This window comes from Capra hircus, chromosome 29 (assembly GCF_001704415.2).
Source record: "Capra hircus breed San Clemente chromosome 29, ASM170441v1, whole genome shotgun sequence".
Taxonomy (NCBI): domain Eukaryota; kingdom Metazoa; phylum Chordata; class Mammalia; order Artiodactyla; family Bovidae; genus Capra; species Capra hircus.
The window spans coordinates 45,593,589-45,615,981 of NC_030836.1; the positions used below are offsets into that span (position 1 = coordinate 45,593,589).

Below are 22,393 nucleotides of genomic sequence, written 5' to 3' on the forward strand. Positions count from 1 at the left end.
CCTCAGCCATACATACACATGTATGTATCCATGCTCTCCCAAACCCTCCCCAATCCAGGCTTGCACATAACACTGAACAGAGTTCCAGATGCTATGCAGTGTCTTTGTCGGTTTTCCATTTTCAATATAGCAGGTGTACATGACCTTCCCAAAGTCCCTAAGTATCCCTTCCCCCCAGCCACCATAAGTTTGTCTTCTAAATCTGTGAGTCTCTTTCTGTTCTGTAAGTTCATTTGTATCATTTCTTTTTAGACTCCATATATAAAGGGTGTCGTATGATATTTCTCCTTCTCTGTCTCACTTAACTTCACTCAGTATGACACTCTTAGGTCCACCCATGTTGCTGCAAATGGCATTATTTCATTCTTTTTAATGGCTGAGTAATATTCCATTGTATATCTGTACCACATCTTCTTTATTCATTCCATGTCTGGTAGGGCCTGATTTTAGAGTTCTAGACACTCAGAGGCCTCTGCTGCCGTAGGCCCAAGGACATTATAATGACTTGATGGCACCACAGTGCTAAGTCATCCTAGATAGCACAGGAATCACTTGGCCACAAAGAGAGGGCAAGGTGAGAACGTTAACTAGGGCCTCCCAGCCCGCAGACAGACCTTAAACATCTAGATCAAATGGCACGACCTTTTTATAAACAGAAATGGAAACCTGAGGGTCAGCCTTGGCCAAACCCGGCCACTGCCTCACCAAGTCTGGGGCCAAAACCCACGCTAAGGCTAGGGTAATACACCAGAGCTCAGCAAGGCCTGCACCCTGGTTCCGGTGCGGGCAGAGGAGGCTGGCTCTGATTTCGAAACTCTCCTTCCTCTCCTGACACTGGCAGCAAAGTGCAGCCTCTGCAAAAGCGGTGCATGCGGCGGCTGAAAGCAGCCACCTCACAGTGAAGGGCCCTCCGGAAGGTCTAGAGCTAGCCAGGCCGGCTCCCCACTCCTCCCCATACTCCCATTCCTGCCTCCCGTGCGCCCCACCCCCATCCCCCAGGGCAGAGTCCAGCCCAGGAAGGGGGCCTGAAGCAAAGCTGGTCAGCTTTTAGGGGAATCTCAGAAGTGATGGGGTTGAGGTAAACCAGCAGCTCGCATCCCACCCGCGCAGTCAGGCACGTTCGGGTACCCGCGGGGCCTGGGGTAGGAAGATCGGGCGCATGGTCAAGGAGGGGAGCTGCCGGGGGAACGCTGGTGACCCAACAGCCGCGGGACCGCTGGCGACCCTACAGCCGCGGGACCGCGGCCCGCCGAGCACGCAGGCGCGCACGCGCGCGCGCACGTCCGCTCTCCGGGCCGCCGGGCCCCTGGCCTCGCTTCTTCCCCTTCCGGACCCGGGAGGACCGGTCTGCGCCGTGCCTGGGTCGCCCCCTGCAGGGCGCGGGCTGAGCTGCAGCCTGGCCCCGCCCCCCGGAACGCCCTCCGCAGACCCTTCCCTGCCGAGACCCTTCCTCGGCTGAGACCCGAGGCCTGGCTTCTGCCCTGGCGCCCGTGGCCGGCAGCGCTGCTTGGCGGCGCCCCTGGCCCGTCCCCGGCGCGTGCCAGCTTCTTCGAGGTTTCGATGGCTGTGAAGCACGGCGGGCACCACGCCCGACGCCCCGCCCCGCCCCGGCGCCGCCCCGCCCGCCGGGCCCCCACTCCCCGCCGCCTGCGCCGCCGCCGCCGCCACTGCCGCCGGGGGCGCGGGGGCTGCGGTGGGCGCAGCTCCGGCGCGGCGCGGACTGGAGGCGAGGGGGCCGCGCTAGGTCCCCAAGCCGAGGGGGTACCGGGCCGCCCCCGCCGCGCCCGCCCGCCCGTCCTCCCGGGATGCGGCGCTGAGGCCCAGCATGGCAGGCCCGGGTCCCACCTTCCCGCTGCATCGGCTCGTCTGGGCGAACCGACACCGCGAACTGGAGGCCGCGCTGCACAGCCGCCAGGTGAGGAGGTCCACCGGGTCCCGGGGCGGGCCTCCTGTCCTCCCCACCCCCAAATCTGTGCTCTCCATCCCGGAGGCCGCCCGCCCGGCTCCCTCTCCCCGGAGGTCCAGAAGTCCAGGTCACCTGCCCCTTGAGCTTGGGCTCCTGGCCTCGGGGCTCCCAACGCTGGGCCTGGGCCTGCCGATCTCCCCACTTCGCACTGCATCCAGCCTCCGAACTCGCGCTGCACCACCCCTGAGCCCAGACTGAGAAAAGCTGCTTGGTCCTGGTCCCCAGGCCAGTCCTGATTCTTGACGTCAGCGGCTACATCTCTAGCTGACCAGACGCACCCCTCCACCGGGCCCCAGCTCTGACCCTGGCAGAGGGCAGGAGAGGTGGGCAAGCCCTTCCCACCTGCCCCCCTCTCTTCCCTTGCCAGGACACTCAGGCCGCTGGTTCCATTTCCACCGCCTGTCTGCAGTGACTCCCGCCCCTGTTCATCCCCGCGGCCTCCTTGCCCTGGCCTCTCCTTACTTGCCCTGCTGTGTCCCATCTCCCCCAGCATGACATTGAACAGGAAGACCCCCGGGGGCGAACCCCGCTGGAGCTGGCCGTGTCCCTGGGGAACCTGGAGTCCGTGAGAGTCCTCCTTCGACACAATGCCAACGTGGGCAAAGAGAGCTGTCAGGGCTGGGCAGGTACTGCAGAAGCAAAGAGGGGCTTCCTTGAGGCTGGCAGCAGGGGGTGGTGTCGGGGAGTGAGTGGCCCAGCCTGGGGCCGTCTAGGGGACACCCCTCAGCTGCCAGGTGCCCCCAGTCCTGCAGGAGGCCGTCAGCACTGGGGACCCTGAGATGGTGCAGCTGGTGCTCCAGTATCGGGACTACCAGAGGGCCACGCAGAGGCTGGCCGGCATTCCGGAACTGCTCAACAAACTGCGCCAGGTGCAGCAGGGCGTGGGGGTGTGGCCCAGGCGGGGAGCGTGGGGTGCCATGGAGGGGGCCATGACAAACTCTGCGGGGTCACCCCGCCAGGCCCGGCCATGGAAGGGCACCTAGCCTGTGCAGCAAGCTTTCCTGACCCCTGTCAGTGGGGTCCCTCCCTCTGGACCCCAGCCCAGGGTCAGACAGGAAAGAGGGGCATCCCCGCCCCCGTGGCTGAGAGCAGGCCCTTGGGGAGGAAAGCCTTTGCCAATGTAGAAGTTCCTCTCTGATGTGTCCTCTGGATGTGTCTCTGTGGTCCAGCTCACCCCCCACCCCAGCCAAACCCTGCCCAGGAAAGGGTGGGCCTTCAAATAGGTCTACGAGTCCTCAGGCTATAACCATCTGCAGGCCAAGAGACCAGGCTCAACCCCACCACTAGCCTGCTGATGTGCCAGAAATTTCAACAGAGCTTTAGGTGGTGGGTCTCCCAGTTCACGCACATTTCCTGGAAGGAGGATTTCATCCAATTTAGCGGATGTGGCCTGGACCCCCATCCCCCCTTCTCAAAGCACACGGTGGGTGGGGGGAGGGGTGCCCCGCTGGGAGAGTTCGCTGCCTTGTACCCTCCACCCCATGGGTTAGGCCCAGAGGGAGTCACTGTGTCCCCTTTTCAGATGAAGACTCTGGGACCCAGAGGGGGCAGAAGCGCCCTCAGGCCCCCCAGCAGGCAAATGGTGGGCTTGAGCCTGGCCCCAAGGCCTGCAGATGCTGATAGCCTGAGGACCTGTTTAGGCCGCACGTGGCCCACCCTTTGCTGGGCAGCCTTTGGCTGGGGTGGGGGGTGAGCTGGACCACAGAGACACATCGAGACCCACCGAGGGGCTGGGCGCCCTTCGGGGGCTGGCCCTGCTGCAGGCAGGGAGGGCCCTGACTGCCACTCTGGTCTCTCCCAGGCCCCTGACTTCTACGTGGAGATGAAGTGGGAGTTCACTAGCTGGGGTGAGTGGGGACCTACCTCTTGGCTCCCAGGGGACCCGGGGTGAGGCCTGGGGGAAAGAGCGCCAGTGACCTCCGTAACCCCCCGCAGTGCCCCTGGTGTCCAAGATGTGCCCGAGTGACGTGTACCGTGTGTGGAAGCGGGGTGAGAGCCTGCGGGTGGACACCAGCCTCCTGGGCTTTGAGCACATGACTTGGCAGCGTGGCCGGAGGAGCTTCATCTTCAAGGGCCAGGGTGAGCTCAGGGGGCGGGGGGCGGTCCCCGCCAGCCTGCGGCAGACCAGGGTCCTGGGCCTTCCTGTGAGGACAGTGCCGTCCTTTGTCTGATGGAGGTGGGGTGGGGGGACCCGGAGCCTGAGGCCACAGCTGGCAGCAGCGGGCGGCTGAGGGGTCCCCGGGTGGGCCCTGCGGCTGCCGTCTGGGCCTCACACTAATCGGTCACCCTCACACCCCCATGCTGGCGCGCAGAGGCTGGAGCCTTGGTGATGGAGGTCGACCACGACCGGCAGGTGGTGCACTCAGAGACTCTGGGGCTCGCACTGCACGAGCCCGAAGTGCTGCTGGCCGCCATGCGGCCCAGCGAGGAGCACGTGGCCAGTCGCCTCACCTCTCCCATCGTCTCCACCCACCTGGACACTCGAAACGTGGCCTTCGAGAGGTCAGTTGGGGCCCTGGCCACGCTGCGGGCAGGGCTCTGGTTCAGGCCTCTGGGAGGCTGAGCCACCAGCAAAGGCCACTTGGATGGGGCGGGGTGGGTCACTGCAGGCCCAGTGACTCCTGGACCACCTGCTGGTCTGGGACCTGTGACACCTTCAAGCCCCTGCACGCCTGTCTGTACTGGCAGCTGTCTCCGGGGGAGGAGGCTAGGTCAGGGTGTCCCCAGTTTCCTGACTTCTGACCTCACATGCTTTCCCATGAGACAAGGATTGAGGCTGTGGTCCAGGGCAGCTGTTTGTACCAGAGCTGGCTTCTCAGGGGTGCAGGTGTGTCTAGGCCAGGGTCCTTTGTGAGTGGGCGAGGAGCCTATCACAACAACACATACCCCAGTTCCAAAGCAAACTTCAGAAACACTTGAAAAAAAAAAAAGAAAAAAACAGCTTTCTTGAGATAATAAGTTTATATTCCATACAGTTTACCTGTTTTAAGTGTACAATTCATTGGTCTTTAGTATATTCACAGGTATGTAACCAGCACCACCATCCAACTTTAGAACATTTTTGTCACCTCAAAAAAGAAACCCTGTCCCCTTTCGTTGACTCCCATCCCCTCATCCCTGCCCCCAGCTAATCTACGTTCTGTCTCCATAAATTTCCCTGTTCTGGATCTTCAGATGAATAGAATAAGACAATATGTGCAGTCTTTTGTCACTGGCCTCTTTGGCTTAGCATAATGGTTTCAAGGCTCATCCAAGCTGTAGCATGTAATGACTTCATTCCTTTTCACGGCCAGATCCATTGTATGAATACCCCACATTTTGTTTATTCATTCGTCCATTGACGGTCCTAAGGATTATTTCCCCCTTTTGACTGTTGACTATTAGACTATGAATAGTGCTGCCCTAAACGTGAGTGTACAAGTTTTTGTGTGGACGTATGTTTTCATTTCTCTTGGGTATTTACCTAGGAGTGGAATCGCTAGGTCATGTGCTAATTAAACACAGATGTTCAGTTGTTTGAAGAGCTGCCAGACTATTCACTGAAGGGGCTGTGGCATTTTACATCCCCATCAGCAGTATATGAGGGTTTCAGTTTCTCCACGTCCTCACCATCACTTACCACTCATTTATTTCTTTATTTGGGGGTTATCACCATCCTGGTGGGTACAAAGTGCTATTCATTGTGGTTTTGATTTACATTTCCTTAATGACTAATGATACTGAGCAACTTTTCCTGTGCTTGTTGGCAATTTGTGTATCTTCTTTGGAGAAGTGTCTATTCAGATCCTTTGCCCACTTTACAAATCAGGTAATCTTTTTAATATTGACTTACAAGAGTTCTTCAGGTATGCTGGATATAAATCCCTTATCAAGTACCTGATTTGCAAACATTTTTCTCCCATTCTGTGGGTTGTCTTTTCACTTTCTTGAGGGTGTCCTTTGAAGCACAAAAGTTTTTAATTTTCCTGAAGTCCAGTTTATCTATTTTTCCTTTGGTTGCTTGTGCTTTTAGTTTTATATCTAACAGTACTTTGTTGTCCAATCCAAAGTCATGAAGATTTTCCCTTATGTTTTGTTCTGAAAGTTTTCTGGTTTTAGCTCTCACACTTAGCTCTTTGATATATTTTGAATTAATATTTGTATATGGTGAGAGGTGAGGGTTCAGCGTCATTCTTGTGTATGTGACTGTCTACTTCTCCCTGCACTCTTTGTTCAAAAGACTATTAATTCCCATTAAATGGTCTTGGCACCCTTGTGGGAAAATCAGTTGACCAGAGACAAATGGGTTTGTTTCTATATTTGCAATTCTATTCCACTGATCTGTATGACTCTCTTTATGCCAGTACCACACTATCTTATTAATCACACATTGCTTTGTAATAAGTTTTTGAAATCAGAACATATGAGTTTTCCGACTTTGTTCTTCTTTCTCAGAATTATTTTAAGTATTCTGGGTGGGTCCCTTGCAATTTCATATGGATTCCAGACTCAATTTATCTGTTTCTACAAAGAAGTCAGGTGGGAAAGTGTTTGTGTTGAATCTGTAAAATAGTCTGAAGAATAGTGCCATTTTAATAATGTTAAGACTTCTGCCATGGACATAGGTTATTTTCCCATTTTAGATCTTTAATTTTTTTTTTCAGTGATGTTTTGTAGTTTTCAGAGTGTTTTGCACTTAGAGTAAATAAATTTATTCTAATTTATTCTTTTTGATGCTACTATAGATTATTTTCTTAATTACATTTTCAGTTGGTCATTGCAAACCTATAAAAACATAATGGAGTTTTATATACTGATCTTATATCCTGCAACCTTGTCAGACTCACTTTTTCAGTTCTAAAGGGTTTTTAGTGGATTCCTCATGATTTTTTATATGTAAGATCATGTCATCTGTTAATAGTTTTACTACTTCCTTTCCAACCCAAATCCCTTTTATTTCTTTTTCTTGTCTAATTGCCTTGTCTGGAACTACCAGTAGAATGTTGAATGGGAGTGGCAAGAGCAGACATCTTTATCTTGTTTCTGAGCTTAGGGGGAAAGGTCAGTCTTTGATCATTTAGTATGAGGTTAGTTGTAGGCTTCCCTTTATCAGGAGGAGGAAGTTCCCTTCTGTTCCTAGTTTGTTGAGTGTTTTTGTCATGAAAGGGTTTGAGGTTTGTCAAATGCTTTTTCTGTGTCTATTGATGTGACCGTACGACTTTTTATTTTTATTCTGTTGATTTGTGTTGTTGTTTAGTCACTCAGTCGTGCCCCACTCTTTGTGACTCCATGTATTGGAACACACCAGGCTTTCCTGTCCTTCACTGTCTCCAGAGTTTGCTCAAACTCATGTCCATTGAGTAGATGATGCCATCCAACCATCTCATCCTCTGTCGCCCCCTTCTCCTCCTGCCCTCAATCTGATGTTGAACCAATCCTGTATCTCTGGGATAAATTTAGCTTTGTCATGGTGTATAATTCTTTTCATATATTGCTAGATTTGGTTGGCTAGTATTTTGTGTCCACATTCATAAGAGACAATGTTTTATAGTTTTTTGGTACCATCTTTGTCTGGCTTTAGTATCTGGGCAATGCCTCAGAATGAGTTAGGCATGTCACCTCCTAGTCTATTTTTTTGTAAAAGTTTGTGAATAATTGGTGTTAATTCTTCTTTAAAAGTGTGGTGGGATTCTTTGGTGAAACTGTCTGGGCTGGGCTTTACTCTGGGTAGTTTTTTTGTTTATTTTTATTTTTACTACTTCAATCCCTTTTCTCATTACAAATCTATTAGATTGTCTATTTCTTAAGTTAGTATTGGTAGTTTGGGTCTCTCTGAAAGTGAAAGTGAAGTCACTCAGTCGTGTCCAACCCTTTAGGACCCCATGGGCCGTAGACTGCCAGGCTCCTCCGTCCATGGGATTTTTCCAGGCAAGAATACTGGAGAGGTTTGCCGTTTCCTTCTCCAGGGGATCTTCCTGACCCAGGAATCGAATCTAGGTTTCCCATGCTGCAGGCAGACTCTTTACCATCTAAGCCACCAGGAAAGCTCTAGGTGTCTCTAGGATTTGTTCATTTCATCTAAATTATCTAATTTGTTGGGGTACAATTTTTCAACATATTGTTCTATCCACTCCAGCACTCTTGCCTGGAAAATCCCAGGGACGGAGGAGCCTGATAGGCTACAGTCCATGGGGTTGCAAAGAGTTGGACACGACTGAGCGATAATTAATTAATTAATTAATAATCCTTTTTATTTCTGTAATGTCAGTGGTAATGCCCTCTCTTTCTGATTCTGGTAATTTGAGTCTTCTCTCTTTTCCTGTCGATTCCATTGATCTTTTCAGAGAACCAGCTTTTGGTTGAATCAGTTTTCTCTATTGTTTTCCTATCCGTCATTATTTTTCGCTCTGATATTTGTTATTTCCTTCCTTCTGCTTGCTGTGGGTTTAGTCTGCTATTTTCCCAGTGTCCTACTGTGGAAGATTAGGTCACAGCTACACATCTCCCTGTGAGCATTGCTGTAGTTGTGTCCCACAAGCTTTGATATGTTGTATATTCATTTCCACTCATCTCAAAGTATTTTCTGATTTTACTTTTGATTTATCGTTTCATAAATTGGTCCTTCGGGAGTGAGTTACTTTTCACATGTTCATGAGTTCCCAATTTTTTTTTTCTCTGTTTTTAATTCTAATTTCATTCAGTCGTGACTGGAAAACATCAGTCTGCCAGTTCAGTTGCTCAGCTGGGTGCTACTCTTTGCGTCCGCATGGACCGCAGCACGCCAGGCTTCCCTGTCCACCACCAGCTCCTGGAGTTGGAGAACATACTTTGTATAATTGCTTTCCTTTCAGTTTTGTTGAGGTTTCTTTCATGGCCGAGCATATAGTCTGTCCTGAAGGATGTGTATTCTGTTGCTGTTGGGTGAAGTGTCCTAAGGACGTCTGTCAAGTCTAGCTTGTAGCGTGGTCAAGTCTTCTGTTTCCTTGTTGATCTGTCTACTCCTTCTTTCCCTTCTTGAAGGTGGGGTTATAAAGTCTTCAACTAGTATTGAGTCAGACATATTTTTAAATTTTTATTGTGGAAAATTTAAAGCACACAGACAGTATAATGTACTTATCACTCAAACTTTAACATGTATCAACATTTTGCTTTTTTTTTTTTTTGGCTGTGCTGTGGCACGCGAGATCTTAGTTCCTTGACCAGGGATCGAACCCATGCCCCCTGCAGTGGAAGCACTGAGTCCTAACCACCGGACCACCAGGGAATTCCCAACATTTTGCCAATCTTGTTGAATCTACTCTTCCACACTTCTTTCCTTTTTTCTTTTCCTTTAAAGCACATCCCAGATGCCTTATCAACAGTACATGCATCTGTACATGACTGTAACAGATAAAGATGTTTTTAAACTGAGCCCCAACACTGTTAGCAAAAGTGGACAATTCCCCAGTACTTCCTTGTTCTCAATCCTCTGTTCATTTGTCCGAGCTGTCCAGGCAGCCTCTTCAAGGTTCTTGTGTGTTTCCCGGCGGGAAGGCTAATTGGAGGGGGTCTTTGGAAGGGACGACTTTGGCCAGAGTTGAGGGGGTGTGAGTCCTCATGAGCTCTTCTTTGGTCTGTTTCAGGAACAAATGTGGTATCTGGGGCTGGCGGTCTGAGAAGATGGAAACCGTTAGCGGCTACGAGGCCAAGGCAGGAGAGCCTAGTGGTAGGGGCTGGGGTAGGAGACAAGGCCCAGGAACTCTGCCCCTTCTCCGCATCCACCCCATGTGGAGGGACAGACTGAGCAGTCCCCGGGCTCCAGAAGCCCCGTATGGCCCCTGCTGAGCCCACAGGGATCACCCACAGCACAGACCCCCACCTGGATCACCAAGATGAAGCGAGGAGCGTTTCCCCTCATTAGTGACACCCTGGGGTTCAAACCCCACCGCCTCCACTGCAGGGAGCGAGATCTCACCTGTCCCTGGAGACAAGAGGCCTTAGTGAGGCTAAATGTGGGGAACAGGCTCCGAGCCCCCAGCTCCCCGTGTCCCCCCTGCTCCCCAGGTGTACAGTGCCACCAACGTGGAGCTGGTGACACGCACACGCACGGAGCACCTCTCTGATCAGGACAAGGCGAGGATCAAAGGTAAACCCAGGTGCGCCTACCCGCTGCCCAGTCACACTGTATGGGGGGGGAATCACCCTTGTGTGGGATCAGGGCCAGAGTGTCTGGGCCAAGCTGGGAGGCATCCCCATTCCCATCTACTCTGCCTCCCAGTACCCAGGAGGCTCCCAAGGTGGAAGGTGGGTGTGGGCTGTCTGGGGGCAGTGGCCCCAGGTCCCCTGATGGGCTCCACCCCTTCTCCTTAGGGGGGAAGACTCCATTCCAGTCCTTCCTTGGCATTGCCCAGCAGCACTCCTCCCACAATGGGGTGAGCCAGGGCTGGGGGGTGGGTGCTGGGGGCTGGCTGGCAGGGGCCACTGGGCAGGGCCAGGCCAGCGCCTCCGGAGCACTAAGCCTAGTCCTGGGGCCCACGCAGGCTCCTGTGCAGCAGGCAGCCAGCCCTACAAACCCCACAGCCATTTCCCCCGATGAATACTTTGACCCCAACTTCAGCCTGGAGTCGAGGAACATCGGCCGCCCCATTGAGATGTCCAGCAAAGTACAGAGGTGAGGTCTGAGGGCTGGTTTCAGGCTTCCCTGTGTGCCCCCAAGCCCTTGTAGATTCCCCTCACACACAGGGCCCCCTGGAGTGGAGGGACCATTCACCCAGCCAGCTGCCTTCTAGACTATTCCCTGGGGGCAGAGGTCTGGCTTTGGCTACGGTGGTCCTCAGCATCCAGCTTGGGGCTTTGCTTAGAGGCCTGGTCACTCTTCCTGGTGAATGAATGGATGGCTTTCTGTTCAATTAAATGAGTACCTGCTGGGGGCCAGCTTGTGGCAGAGGGGAAAGGCACGAGGCTCTCACACCTCCTGGCTTTGGGGCCTGAGGAATCATCTTCCCCTCTGAGAGTCTAGACCCCCCTCGGTAAAATGAGAACAGTCGCATTTGGCCATCCGCTCACAAGGTGCTGGGAGGCCCTGATAAGCTGTGAGTTCTAGAATTTCCCATGGGCCCTGCACTCTACCTGGAGCTTCACGTGGGCTCCCTCAGGCAGGGGCTGGGATGTGACCCTAGTGGTACAGTCCTAAACTGTGTGTGGGGGGGGTGAGGGGGGGATGAGGTGCTGGCTGTGGGCTGAGGAGGAGGATGGGCCAGGCTGAGCCTGGGGCCTGGGGACAGCCTGGGCTGTAGGTCCAGAAGGACATAAGCTCCCAGGGTAAGCAGGCAGAGGCCGCTGAGCAGAGAGGGCCCCCCAGGAACGGCAGACAGCATGCGTAGAGGCAGAGTAGGTGGGCCTCAGCAGAGGGGCCACCAGAGGGTCCTTGACCCACATCCTGCGGCTGGCCGGGCAGGTTCAAGGCGACGCTGTGGCTGAGTGAGGAGCACCCGCTGTCCCTGGGGGACCAGGTGACGCCCATCATTGACCTGATGGCCATCAGCAACGCTCACTTTGCCAAGCTGCGTGACTTCATCACCTTGCGCCTTCCGCCTGGCTTCCCAGTCAAGATTGGTGAGAGGGTGGTTGGGGCAGCAGGAGGGTCCCAGGCAGCACTGCCGCCGCCCCCCCACCCCCCCCCCGCCCAGGGGAGTGGCGGCAGGGCTGGCTCAGGCTGCCGGTTTCCTCACAGAGATCCCCCTCTTCCACGTGCTCAACGCCCGCATCACCTTCAGCAACCTGTGTGGCTGCGATGAGCCCCTGAGCTCGGTGTGGGTGCCGGCACCCGGCTCTGCTGTCGCAACTTCAGGTACCGCTGAGGGCGGGCCTGGGGCCGTGAGGTTTGCCCGCCTCTGTGTGCCAGGGAGGGGGGCTGAGCACAACCCCTCTGCTGCGCCCAGGGAGCCCCTTCCCCTGTGAGGTGGACCCCGCTGTGTTCGAGGTGCCCGAGGGGTACAGCGTGCTGGGTGCGGAGCGCAGCGAGCCCCTGCGTGACGAGGATGATGACCTGCTGCAGTTTGCCATCCAGCAGAGCCTCCTGGAGGCGGGCACGGAGGCAGAGCAGGTGGGGTGTGGGCCGGGCTGGGCCCTGGGCGTGGGCCTGGGTGGCAGAGGTGACAGCTCGGGGCTCTGGCTGCTGCAGGTGACTGTCTGGGAAGCCCTGACCAACACCCGGCCTGGTGTCCACCATGCCCAGGCGACAGCCTACGAAGAGCAGCTTCAGCTGGAGCGGTGAGCTCGCTGGGACCGACCAGGGCCAGGTCTCAGCCCTGCCCTGGCTCACGGGTCCTGCCAGCCCTGGGGGCTCTTGGCTGGTGGGGAGTAGGGAGTGAGGAGGTGCTGGCCCCAGGACCCCACACCCTCTCTGAGGCCACACTCCATCCTCAGGGCTGCCCACCAGGGAGGGCGGCAGGCATGAAGCCTGGGGAGACAGGACCCTGCCATGTCTCTTCTTTCCGGTCTTCCCGTCCCAGCCTCCCTGCCCTTATGTGCACCCTCCACAGCCGTGGCCCAGCCCTTGGTCCCCTCCCCAGCCTTAGCGCTCACGGGTCTGCTCTCCCCTCTTATGCCTGGCCTGGAAGGGCCCTCCAGGAAAGCCTGAGGATGTCCACAGAGCCCGGGGGTCCGGGCTCCCCGCACAGGACGCCCCCAACCCCGGCCCCCCCCAGCTTTGAGGAGCAGCTTCGTCTGGCCCTGGAGCTGTCCTCGCGGGAGCAGGAGGAGCGGGAGCGCCGGGGGCAGCAGGAGGAGGAAGACCTACAGCGGATCCTGCAGCTCTCACTCACTGAGCACTGAGCCCCTGCCCTCGGGAGGGCGTCTGGGCTGCTCCCCCACCCACTTTTGTAATTTATTTATTTATAAACACTCAGCTGCTGGGCTCAGGGGCCTGGAGCCCTAGAGAGGGGAGCTGGCCTTGAGACCGAGATGGAAATAAAGAGACCCTCAGCAGCAGGCTTGCTCTGCTCAGTGTGGGGTGGGGGTGGGGGGGTCTGGTGGGGGGTACCAAGGTGAGACACTGTGGGTAATGGCCTTAGGACTTGGATTTGAATCCTGACCGTGGCCCCCTTGGCCTGTTTCCTCAGCTTTAAATGAGACCCCCTCCAACACTCAGGGCTGCTGGGAGGGTAAGATGAGCCGACAGGTGTCAAGCACCCTCATTGGATAGGTGCTCCATGAACATCACTTCCCCTGAGCCCTGTCCCACCTGCTGGAGACCCGGGCTTTCCTGGAATTTGGAAAGGGCAGAGGCTGGTTCTCCAGGTGGCTCGGAGGTGGTGCCCAGGCCTGGGTTCCTGCCCCTACCTACCCTGGCAGGTTCGACTGCAGTGACATTAGACAAGTCACTTCCCTCTACCGCGGCCCTGAACCTGCTCAGCCCCGCCCAGCCTACCTCCAAGGTGGCCCCGAGGACCCCTTGTGAGCCTGTGGGTTCGTTCTAAATCCAGCCTGACATCCCCTGAAGCCGCGTGGAAGTGCCAAGACCAACCAGCAAAAAGAAATAAGTCTGGGGTGCCTCCACTTAAGACCCACCGTGTTTGGTCCTCTCCAAGACCTGGGTCCTCACCCCTGTCTCCCTGGGCTCCACCTCTGCGGGGTAGCAGGATGGTTGAGGCCCAGAGCACAGCTCAGGTGACCCAGCCGGGCGGAGCCGAGGACTGGGGCTGGGGCGCCTCCTGGGAGGAGGGACCGAATCCTGGAGCGCGGCGTAGGCTGTCTTTTCCCGCCGCTGGGGCCCGGAGCCTCACCTGCGCCCCGCCCCCGGCCCCGCCCCCAACGTGCTTTGAGGGGCGGGGGCGAGGCGGAGACGCGGAAGGAGGGGCGGTGGCCACTGAGTGCCGGCTCCGCAGGCCGGGCTGGACGGGTGTCTGGCCCTTTAAGGTCCGCCCCGAGGAGGTGCCAGGCCCTGGTGGCGCCGGACTCTCCTTCCTGGTCCTGAGGGGCAGGGACCGTCTGTCCGCGGGGCGACGAGGGAGGGCGCCGCGCCGTACCGGCCCAGGGGCCCCCGGCCTGGCCCTATGGCCCTGGTCACAGTAAGCCGCTCGCCCCCGGCCAGCGGCCACTCCACGCCTGTGGGGCCCACGGTGAGTCTGGCTTGGCTGTGGTCCTGCCCACGCAGTTGGCTGCCAGTTGGGCCTGGAGGAGTGCTTGCTGCCCACGGGCAGCCTCCCCTCAAGCCTAGGGGTGTGCGGAGGGGGCCTTCACGTCTCAGGCTGGAGCGGCTTGGGGGAGATCTTGAGGCAACCGGGAACTCGGACCAAGGCAAGATCCGGAGCCCCGAGCGCCTGCGGAGGCCCTACCCTGCTCTGGCCCAGACCTGGGCCAAACCCTCAGGCATCTCCAGCAGCGCTCCCCCTCCCTTACCTCTGGCTGCCGGCCTGGACCTGGGCCCGGCTCCGCCAGTGTCTCCACGTGGAAAGTGGACTGGAACAGAAAAGGATCTGACGCCCTTTCTGGTTCCTTTCCCCACTGCGTGGGCGGGGCCGGGGCGCGGGGGGGGGGACGAGGGAGGGGGGCGGATCCCTGCACCCCCAACCCCAGCACCCTGAACCTGGGGAGGAGTCCTTTCCCACCACTTCACTCTGCCCTGGGGGCTGCCTTCTCAGCAGGACCAGGTGTCCCAGCGCAGAAGCCGGCTCCAGCGAAGGTGAGCGCCTCTCCCTACACACACACCTCCATCCAGCCACCAGGCTTGGCCACTGCCCTCTGGGAGGACTTGCAGCCAAAGCCAACTACTTAGTATGTGGGGACAGAGTTGCTAGTGGGCACAGCTGGCTGCCTTTGCTTCCATCTTCCCCCAGTCAGTTGAAGCTCCTTCATCCACTATCCTGGCCCTGGCTCTGGCCAATGGCAGGGCCTGAGGACTCCTGGGGCCCCGCCAAGTTCACAGTTATTTATTGAGTTAGGCAGATGGGAAGGGAAAGTTGGCTCGAGGCTTGAGAGCCGCCAAGGCAGTGGTTCCCAAAGCACTGAGGTGGCATCACCTGGCAACTGGGTAGGGATGCACCTTCTCAGGCCTCCTCTCCAGGCCCACTGACTCTTTGGGGATGGGGGCCAACACCTGATTTAACAAATCCTCCAGGTGGTTCTGGGGGGTTGACTCCCCTGTCCTGAGGGGTGGGATGGGCCATCACGGTGTCACTTTTCCCCTGCTCCCCTTCCAGGCAGAGCTTTGCAGTACTCCGAGGGGCTGTCCTGGGACTGCAGGATGGAGGGGATGATGGAGATGCCTCCAGGCCCAGCCCAGAGCCAGCGGAGGAGCCCCCCGGGGAAGGTCAGCCCCATGGGGACCAGACAGACAACGGGCATGGGCCCGCGAGTCCCAGCAAGCAGGAGCAGAGTCAACATGTGCACCTCATGGTGGAGCTGCTGAGGCCACAGGATGACATCCGCCTGGTGAGGCCCTGTCCAGAGCCCTCTGGTCGCCTGAAAGGGGAGAGCGCCACTCCTCAGGTGGGAGGGGAGGGGAGCAGAGCCCGTGTGTGTTTGGAGAGCAGTGATGTGAGGGCAGGGGGCACCCTGGGGAGCGTAGAGGTTACCCAAACCACCATGACTCTGCTGTTTCAGCTAGAGTTGTTTGAACAGGCCGAGGTGGTGTCTTCAGGTCTCTGGAGAGAGCTGGGAAAGGATGGGGAGGTTTGTCCCACCTGAGCCTATAGGGCAAGATTAGGACCAAGAGCGGGGAATTACCCAGAGGCGGGTTTCTGTTCAGCCAGCACAAGACCTTCCTGACCGTGTGAGGTGCCCACAAAGGGACTGGTGCTCAGGGGGGCCTGCTGAGCGCCCACCGGGGGCTGGTGTCCCGGAAGGGCCCCCGTGAGGATGGGACACAGGCGACAAAGTGAGAACCAATTCCTGGATGCCTGTGGAATATCTGTCTACAGCAAGATGGGAAAAACAAGACACAGTCAGTCTTGTAAGGCAGAATTAATTCCACGGAAGCACCACTCTTTATTGTGAGATTGGGTCCCTAATATTTCTTTGGTAACAAACATTTCTCAAATCAAATTATGGTAATGGCAACTGGAAAGGTGTTTTTTAAACTTCCTTCCTAGCAGGAAAAAAAACAGGGGTGATGTCATGCCCACGCTCCCCTTTTTTCCCCCATATATATTCCCTTTGAGAAAACTCTTTTTAAACATTTTAATGGACCATGAAATCCCAAAGCTGGGAACCACTAGACTGTAAGCACTGATCTAGTGTCTGGGGAGGGAGGGGTGGATGCAGGGGGAGCAGGTGGAGATCTGTTCCCGACCCGGATATGTGTCGGGTGGGGGTGGGGAGAACAAGGCCCCTGGGCCACTGTGACCCCAGGCTTCTTCCTTCCCATCTTCCCCAGGCAGCCCAGCTGGAGGCGGCTCGGGCCCCCCGGCTCCGCTACCTGCTGGTCGTTTCCACCAGAGAAAGCCTGAGCCAGGATGAGACGGTCCTTCTGGGCGTCGACTTCCCTGACAGCAGGTGGGAGCAGGGGGAGGAGGAACAGGAGGGCCTGGTGGGGAGGCGCTGGTGCTGATGGACCTCGCCCTCTGTCCCCGCCAGCTCCCCCAGCTGCACCCTGGGCCTGGTCCTGCCTCTCTGGAGTGACACCCAGGTGTACCTAGATGGAGACGGGTAAGAGGTAGCACCTGGAGGAAAGGGACAGGAGAGAGAGGGGCCAGAGGGTGAAATAACCAAGTGTGATGTCTGCCCGGGGGGTTGGTACTTGGGAGCGCCTGCAGGACTCCAGGCTGAGCCTACTCTCGGCTCCACCTGAGATCCACCGTGTGAGCCTGGGCGAGTCACCTAACTTCTCTGGGCCTCAGCTGCCCCACGTCTGCAAACAGGGCTTATTTTGAAGCTCAGATGATGTGTGTATATTCTGAGGACCAGCCTGGTGAGGTGGCTAGTGGGTAGCCCTCTCAGAGGCGCTGTTCTAGAGCCAGGTCCCACCCCACCGGGTCTCCCACAGGGGCTTCAGCGTGACGTCCGGGGGCCAGAGTCGGATCTTCAAGCCTGTCTCCATTCAGACCATGTGGTAAGGGATGTGGCTCCACCGTGGCCACAGGGTCTGGGGAGGGCCCCTGGGAGGATGGTGTGACCCAGCCTCCCCTCTGTCCCAGGGCCACGCTCCAGGTGTTGCACCAGGCATGTGAGGCGGCTCTCAGCAGTGGTCTTGTGCCAGGGGGCAGTGCCCTTGCCTGGGCCAGCCACTACCAGGACAGACTGAGCTCTGACCAGAGCTGCCTCAACGAGTGGATGGCCATGGCTGACCTGGAGTCTCTGCGGCCTCCCTGTGTGGAGCCCAGCCGGTCAGTCCGGGGAGGGGGCTTGGGGGGAGGTGCTGCGGCAGAGAGGGGAAGGGGCCCTGCACTGACAGGCTTGGGTCCCAGGCCCTCAGAGCAGGAGCAGATGGAGCAGGCAATCCGGGCCGAGCTGTGGGAGGTGCTGGACACCAGTGACCTGGACAACGTCACTTCCAAAGAGGTGGGCCGGGTGTGGGGATGAGGGGGGAGCTGGGCCCTGGGTGGGGGCCCTCCGGCTGGGTGCCAGAGTGGTCCCCTCGTGGAGCCTTCCCTTTAGCGCTCCTGTCTGAGCTGTTCCCACATGCTTGGCCTCAGCTTCTCTGCTGTGATGGGACGCAATACTGACTTCAGAGGCCCCAGAGGGGAGGGTGGGGCAAAGGAACCGTGCAAGGCGCCCCAGCCTCGCCTCACCCGCCTGCCTGCAGATCCGCCAGGCCCTGGAGCTGCGTCTGGGATGCCCTCTCCAGCAGTACCGCGACTTCATCGACAACCAGATGCTGCTGCTCATGGCCCAGCAAGACCGGGCGTCCCGCATCTTCCCCCACCTCTACCTGGTGAGCTGCATGCTGGGGGTGGGAGGTGGGGACAGCCAGAGCCAGCAGAGACGGAATGACGCGCTCTCCCCGTTCCCAGGGCTCAGAGTGGAACGCAGCCAACCTGGAGGAGCTGCAGAGAAATAGGTAGGGTTTCGAGCCCTCTCAGGACTGCCCACCCTCCCTCTTCCCCAAGGGGAGACCTGGCCAGAAACTCCCAGAACCCTCTCGGCAGCTAACTCTGCTTCCAGCTCCGCCCTGGGGCTGTTCCCCTCCTATGGGCTCAGGCTGGGACAAGGGAATAGCTACCTTGCTGGTCTGCTGGCAGCTCACTGGTCCCCTCTACCCTCTCCCCAGCTGTAAAGCAGAAAAGCCCCTCTCTGCCTGACCACGTCTCTTGGAGAAGGAAGGGCCCCTCTCCGGCTGCCTGCTCCCGACATTTCAGTCCCTTGTCCATCATGGGCTTTTGGGAAACCTATGACAAGGGTCATAGGTTTTAGCTCTTGCACATCCCGCCAGGCTCAGCTGAGCTCAAAAGCCCTTCTCTGGGGACTTCCCTGGAGATTCAGTGTTAAGCCTCTGCACTTCCAATGCAGGGGGTGTGGGTTTGAGCCCTGGTCAGGGAACTAAGATCCCACATGCTGCACAGTACAGCCCCATTCCACTCCCCCCCACCCCCGCCACAAAAGCCCTCTCTAACTGACTTCTGATGATAAGATAAGGACCGTAGCCTGCAGCTACCTGGAAGCGAGGCGGGGGCGGGGAGGGGAGGACAGTACTCAAGCCCAGTGGGGTAAACCGATATGCTCAAGGTCACAGTCACCTCCTCTTCCCACTGCAACTGTACCACCCCCAGCCCCGACCCTGACCCTCAGCACCGAGAACACTAAGCGCCCAGGGCGCGCTGGCTCCAGGTCAGCCTGGCTCGTGCCTGGGCTGCAGGGTGAGCCACATCTTGAACATGGCCCGTGAGATCGACAACTTCTACCCCGAGCGCTTTACCTACCACAACGTGCGCCTCTGGGATGAGGAGTCGGCTCAGCTGCTGCCCCACTGGAAGGAGACCCACCGCTTCGTGGAGGCTGCCAGGTGGGGCCATGCCACCCCGCCGCCCGCCCCACCTCAGCCGCCTGCCCTCTGCGGCCTGTGCCCGCTGCCAGCCGCCCTGCCCTCCGCTTTGCTGGCCCTCAGGGCCCTCACCTCCTTCCCCTCTGCTCTGGGAGGCTAGCCTGCGAGCTGCCCCGCCCCCACACGGCACAGCGAAGGGTGGGGAAGGGGAAGCTGACCGTGTGTGGCTCCACAGGGCGCAGGGCACCCGTGTGCTCGTCCACTGCAAGATGGGCGTCAGCCGCTCAGCTGCCACAGTGATCGCCTACGCCATGAAGCAGTACGGCTGGAGCCTGGAGCAGGCTCTGCGCCACGTGCAGGAGCTCCGGCCCATCGCCCGCCCCAACCCTGGCTTCCTGCGCCAGCTGCAGACCTACCAGGGCATCCTGACTGCTAGGTATGCGGTGGGGGGACAGGGAAGGGGGCGTGCGGTGGCCACTGGGGGTGGCCGCTGTGTCAGGAAGCTGACTCAGGGCCCCCCTTACAGCCGGCAGAGCCACATCTGGGAGCAGAAAGCGGGTGGGGCCTCCCCAGAGGAGCCCCTGGCCCCCGAGGAGCCCCTGGCCCCCGAGGTGTCTACACCATTCCCACCTCTTCAGCCACAACCGGGGGGCAGTGGGGAGCTGAGTGTCGTGGGGTCAGAGGACAGCCAGGCAGCCCCAAGAGAAGCGCCTGGGTCACGGCCCCGTATCAACCTCCGTGGGGTCATGAGGTCCATTAGCCTCCTGGAGCCACCCTCCGAGCTGGACAGCCCCTCCGGTGATGCTGACCTGCCAGAGGTGAGGCTGTGGCCATGGGAGGAGGCAGGGTGGGGGCCCGAGAGGAGCCAGGCTGAGGCAGGGTGGGGGCCCGAGAGGAGGAGGGGGCAGATGGCGGGAAGACAAGAGAGTCCAGGACTGAGGCTTGGCTTGGCCCTGACCAGGGGGCTCCTGAGCATGCGGGCCATGCCCTGGTCTGCTCCTTTTCATCTGCTCAGAGCAGTGGAGGAGACACAGGCAGGACAGGTGACCCCGTTCTCCACGGGAGCGGGAGCACAGCCTTGGGACAGGGCCATCTGGCCGGCTCCATGGCTGAACAGCCCTAGGCTGGTGGCTGCAGGCAGCTCTCAGCCTGAAGAAGGGACTTGCTTCCTGAGGCTCAAGGCTGCCCAGACTTGGGGGAGCATCCTCCCCAGGCCAGGAGCTGCGCAACCAACTGCTGAACCCAGATGGGTATGGACGACCTCAGCACCCATTCCCAAAGCAGAGGGGCAACCCATCGAAGGGTGGGCATACAGAGTGGTCACAGCAGTCACACAACCAAAGTTGTGGCTGGATAGCTGAGCGCTCTCCCTCTGCTGAGAGCTGCAGGGCACAAGTCTAAGACCAGAAGCTGGCCCCTGCCTTGCGAAGTCACCCCCTCCCCCTGCCACATGACTTGCGGCCAAGGTGGCTAACCCAGAGGAAAGAAAGAAAGACGGCTCGTCTCACAGAGGATGGGGACATTTGGGAGAGGCTTCCTGGAGGCGGTGGCGCTGGGTGTGGAAGGCTGGGGGGATAGATGGTTGATGGGGGGTGTCAGCGTTTCTAAAGGCAGGGTGTCCTCACCCAGCACCCAGCTCAGGGCCTGGCATGGAAGATGTGTCCCTTGTGGCATACGGGACGGACTGTACAAAGCAGTGGGGGCAAGAGGAGGAGAGGCGGGCTAAAAAGGGCTTCTGGGGGCCACATAGGGGCAGGTGAGGAGCAGGGGCAGGAGGCCTGGGGTGCCTAGGGAAATCGGACCTGTGAGTAGCTCAGTGTTTCTGAATTCACTCAACAGACATTCTGCATCTACCCTTTTCACAGCCCTGCCCTGGAAAGACCTCCCTGACTCTATAGTCTCACTCTTCCAGGTTTTCTCTTCAAAAGAATCTTCAGATGAGGACCCTCCCCAGCCCTTCCCTCAGCCCTCAAGCACCAAGGGAGGCCGGCAGGTCCGCAGGGGGCCTTGGCCTGCCCTGAAGTCCCGCCAGTCTGTGGTGGCCCTCAACAGCGCCGCCCTGGTGGCCAGCCGGACCCGGGCCTTCCAGGAGCAGGGGGAGGCCGGCTGTGTGTCCACACCCAGGCACCAGAAGATTGTGAGGCAGGCCAGCGTGGACAGCAGTGGGGAGGAGGGCGAGGCGTGAGCCCCAAAGCGTGCCCCTGCCCCCTTAGACACAAGCAGAGGCGCCTCCTGGGGCGAGCACCCCTCAGTCCTGTCAATCTGCTCACAGTCCTCTTAGGAGGAGGCCGCAGGCTCCTGTCACTACAGCCTCAGCGCCTACAGCCTTAAGTCTCCGACCCATGTCCACCTCTCCAAGGGCTCAAGATTTTCTCCATATTTGGGGATATGGTAGAGACTGAAGGTGCCTTTGCGGGCAACAGTACCCTAGCTTCATTCGCAACTGCTGCCTGAAACACACACTTGAAGCCACAGATGTAAAAAACAGAGTTTCCCAGTGCAGAAAGGCTCAGGCTCCCTCCCTCTCACACTCCCATCTGCCTCATCCCCCCAGCCCCGCCATTTCATTCCTGAGGCCCTCCAGAGAACCAGTGGGCCCCCCTGCCCCAAAGGCCGGGAGTAGACTCAGTCCTCGGTGCCCAGACCCCCCCCCGATGGGGCTGGCAGTCGGCCGGCCTCACACGCCCTGTAAGCAGCCTGAGCCTGCTTCGGCCCCGGCGCCTCACCAGCACTGCACTGGAGCCCCGGGCACCAGGCCAGAGAGAGTCTTCTCTGTGCTTCACAGCCTCTGGCCCGTTTTTCATAGTCTTAATAGTGTCTCGCTTTGTACTCAGAAATAAAAAACATTTTCATACCATTTTCAATTTGATGATAAAGCCTGTCAGTCCACTCTTTCTCTGGTTACACGAAGAGTCTGGCCTCGCATTACCCCTTCCAGTCTCCTCACAGTTCCCAGGTATCTCGTGACAGGCCCATGTGGGCAGTGGTGTGTTTGGGGTGGGGTGGGTGGGAGGAAGAATGGGGAAGAGAAGAGAGGAGGCCGGAGCTATCTCCCTCATCTCCCAGGGCAGGGCCTGGGTAAATGCTGGCTCCACACACCCCCTCAGGCAGGTCAGCAGGGGAACAAGTCTACACTGGGCAGGAGATGCTGACGCTGTTGGGGCAGCGGAAGGGAGTTACCTATGAGGAAATGGAAGCTGCCAGTGCCTACCTGGACAGGACCAAGCCTGTCCCAGAAACTAAGGTTCCTTTTGGACACTTGCTGCTAGTTCCTGAGCACACTTTGGGTCCCAAGAATCTTCCTGCTACAATGCAAGAGAGCCTCATTTTCCAAGCCAGCCCACCACTGCCAGGGAAGGAGCCGCGATGGCCCTTTCCTCTGCCAAGGGGTTCTTTCTGTTCAGTGGCAGTGTTCAAGAAAGAGTAGGCAGGCCCACCGCTGGCACTCCTCTCCCGGCTTCCCAAGATGATGCAACACGGTGCCCTATAACTCTAGTCTGGTTGGGGGCGGGGAGTGGGCGGGTGCAACTCCTTCCCTCACAGCAGAC

The 22,393-nt window shown here is 58.1% G+C and overlaps 2 protein-coding genes across 4 annotated transcripts; both read left to right on the plus strand.

Moving 5' to 3' along the window:
• Positions 1,673-12,915, plus strand: ANKRD13D (ankyrin repeat domain 13D). 2 transcript variants are annotated; one of them, XM_018042875.1, is made up of 15 exons: positions 1,673-1,915; positions 2,457-2,592; positions 2,711-2,835; positions 3,768-3,813; positions 3,902-4,045; positions 4,279-4,468; positions 9,568-9,634; positions 9,989-10,070; positions 10,295-10,356; positions 10,465-10,595; positions 11,382-11,539; positions 11,658-11,774; positions 11,866-12,029; positions 12,108-12,196; positions 12,547-12,915. In XM_018042875.1, the coding sequence occupies exons 1-15, from the start codon at positions 1,826-1,828 to the stop codon at positions 12,758-12,760; spliced, it is 1,815 nt and encodes a 604-aa protein (XP_017898364.1). In that variant the 5' UTR covers positions 1,673-1,825; the 3' UTR covers positions 12,761-12,915. The 2 variants fall into 2 exon arrangements, with proteins under 2 accessions (XP_017898364.1, XP_017898365.1); XM_018042876.1 differs by lacking the exon at positions 2,711-2,835 and having other exon boundaries at positions 1,833-1,915; positions 2,334-2,592.
• SSH3 (slingshot protein phosphatase 3) lies at positions 13,770-21,709 on the plus strand. Of its 2 annotated transcripts, none has more exons than XM_018042873.1 (14): positions 13,770-14,046; positions 14,569-14,609; positions 15,127-15,358; positions 16,302-16,420; positions 16,502-16,573; positions 16,911-16,976; positions 17,062-17,250; positions 17,332-17,425; positions 17,670-17,798; positions 17,878-17,924; positions 18,720-18,866; positions 19,081-19,281; positions 19,372-19,663; positions 20,758-21,709. In XM_018042873.1, the coding sequence occupies exons 1-14, from the start codon at positions 13,981-13,983 to the stop codon at positions 21,028-21,030; spliced, it is 1,968 nt and encodes a 655-aa protein (XP_017898362.1). In that variant the 5' UTR covers positions 13,770-13,980; the 3' UTR covers positions 21,031-21,709. The 2 variants fall into 2 exon arrangements, with proteins under 2 accessions (XP_017898362.1, XP_017898363.1); XM_018042874.1 differs by having other exon boundaries at positions 14,572-14,609.

What these genes read in the sequence shown, in the direction of transcription:
- ANKRD13D (XM_018042875.1), top strand. Translation starts at nt 1,826, where the DNA reads ATGGCAGGCCCGGGTCCCACCTTCCCGCTGCATCGGCTCGTCTGGGCG. An exon ending in GTGGGAGTTCACTAGCTGGG is followed by an intron (nt 3,814 to 3,901) that starts GTGAGTGGGGAC and finishes AACCCCCCGCAG; the next exon opens with TGCCCCTGGTGTCCAAGATG. An exon ending in CGGGCACGGAGGCAGAGCAG is followed by an intron (nt 12,030 to 12,107) that starts GTGGGGTGTGGG and finishes TGGCTGCTGCAG; the next exon opens with GTGACTGTCTGGGAAGCCCT.
- SSH3 (XM_018042873.1), top strand. Translation starts at nt 13,981, where the DNA reads ATGGCCCTGGTCACAGTAAGCCGCTCGCCCCCGGCCAGCGGCCACTCC. An exon ending in ACAACGTCACTTCCAAAGAG is followed by an intron (nt 17,426 to 17,669) that starts GTGGGCCGGGTG and finishes GCCTGCCTGCAG; the next exon opens with ATCCGCCAGGCCCTGGAGCT. An exon ending in GAGGAGCTGCAGAGAAATAG is followed by an intron (nt 17,925 to 18,719) that starts GTAGGGTTTCGA and finishes CCTGGGCTGCAG; the next exon opens with GGTGAGCCACATCTTGAACA.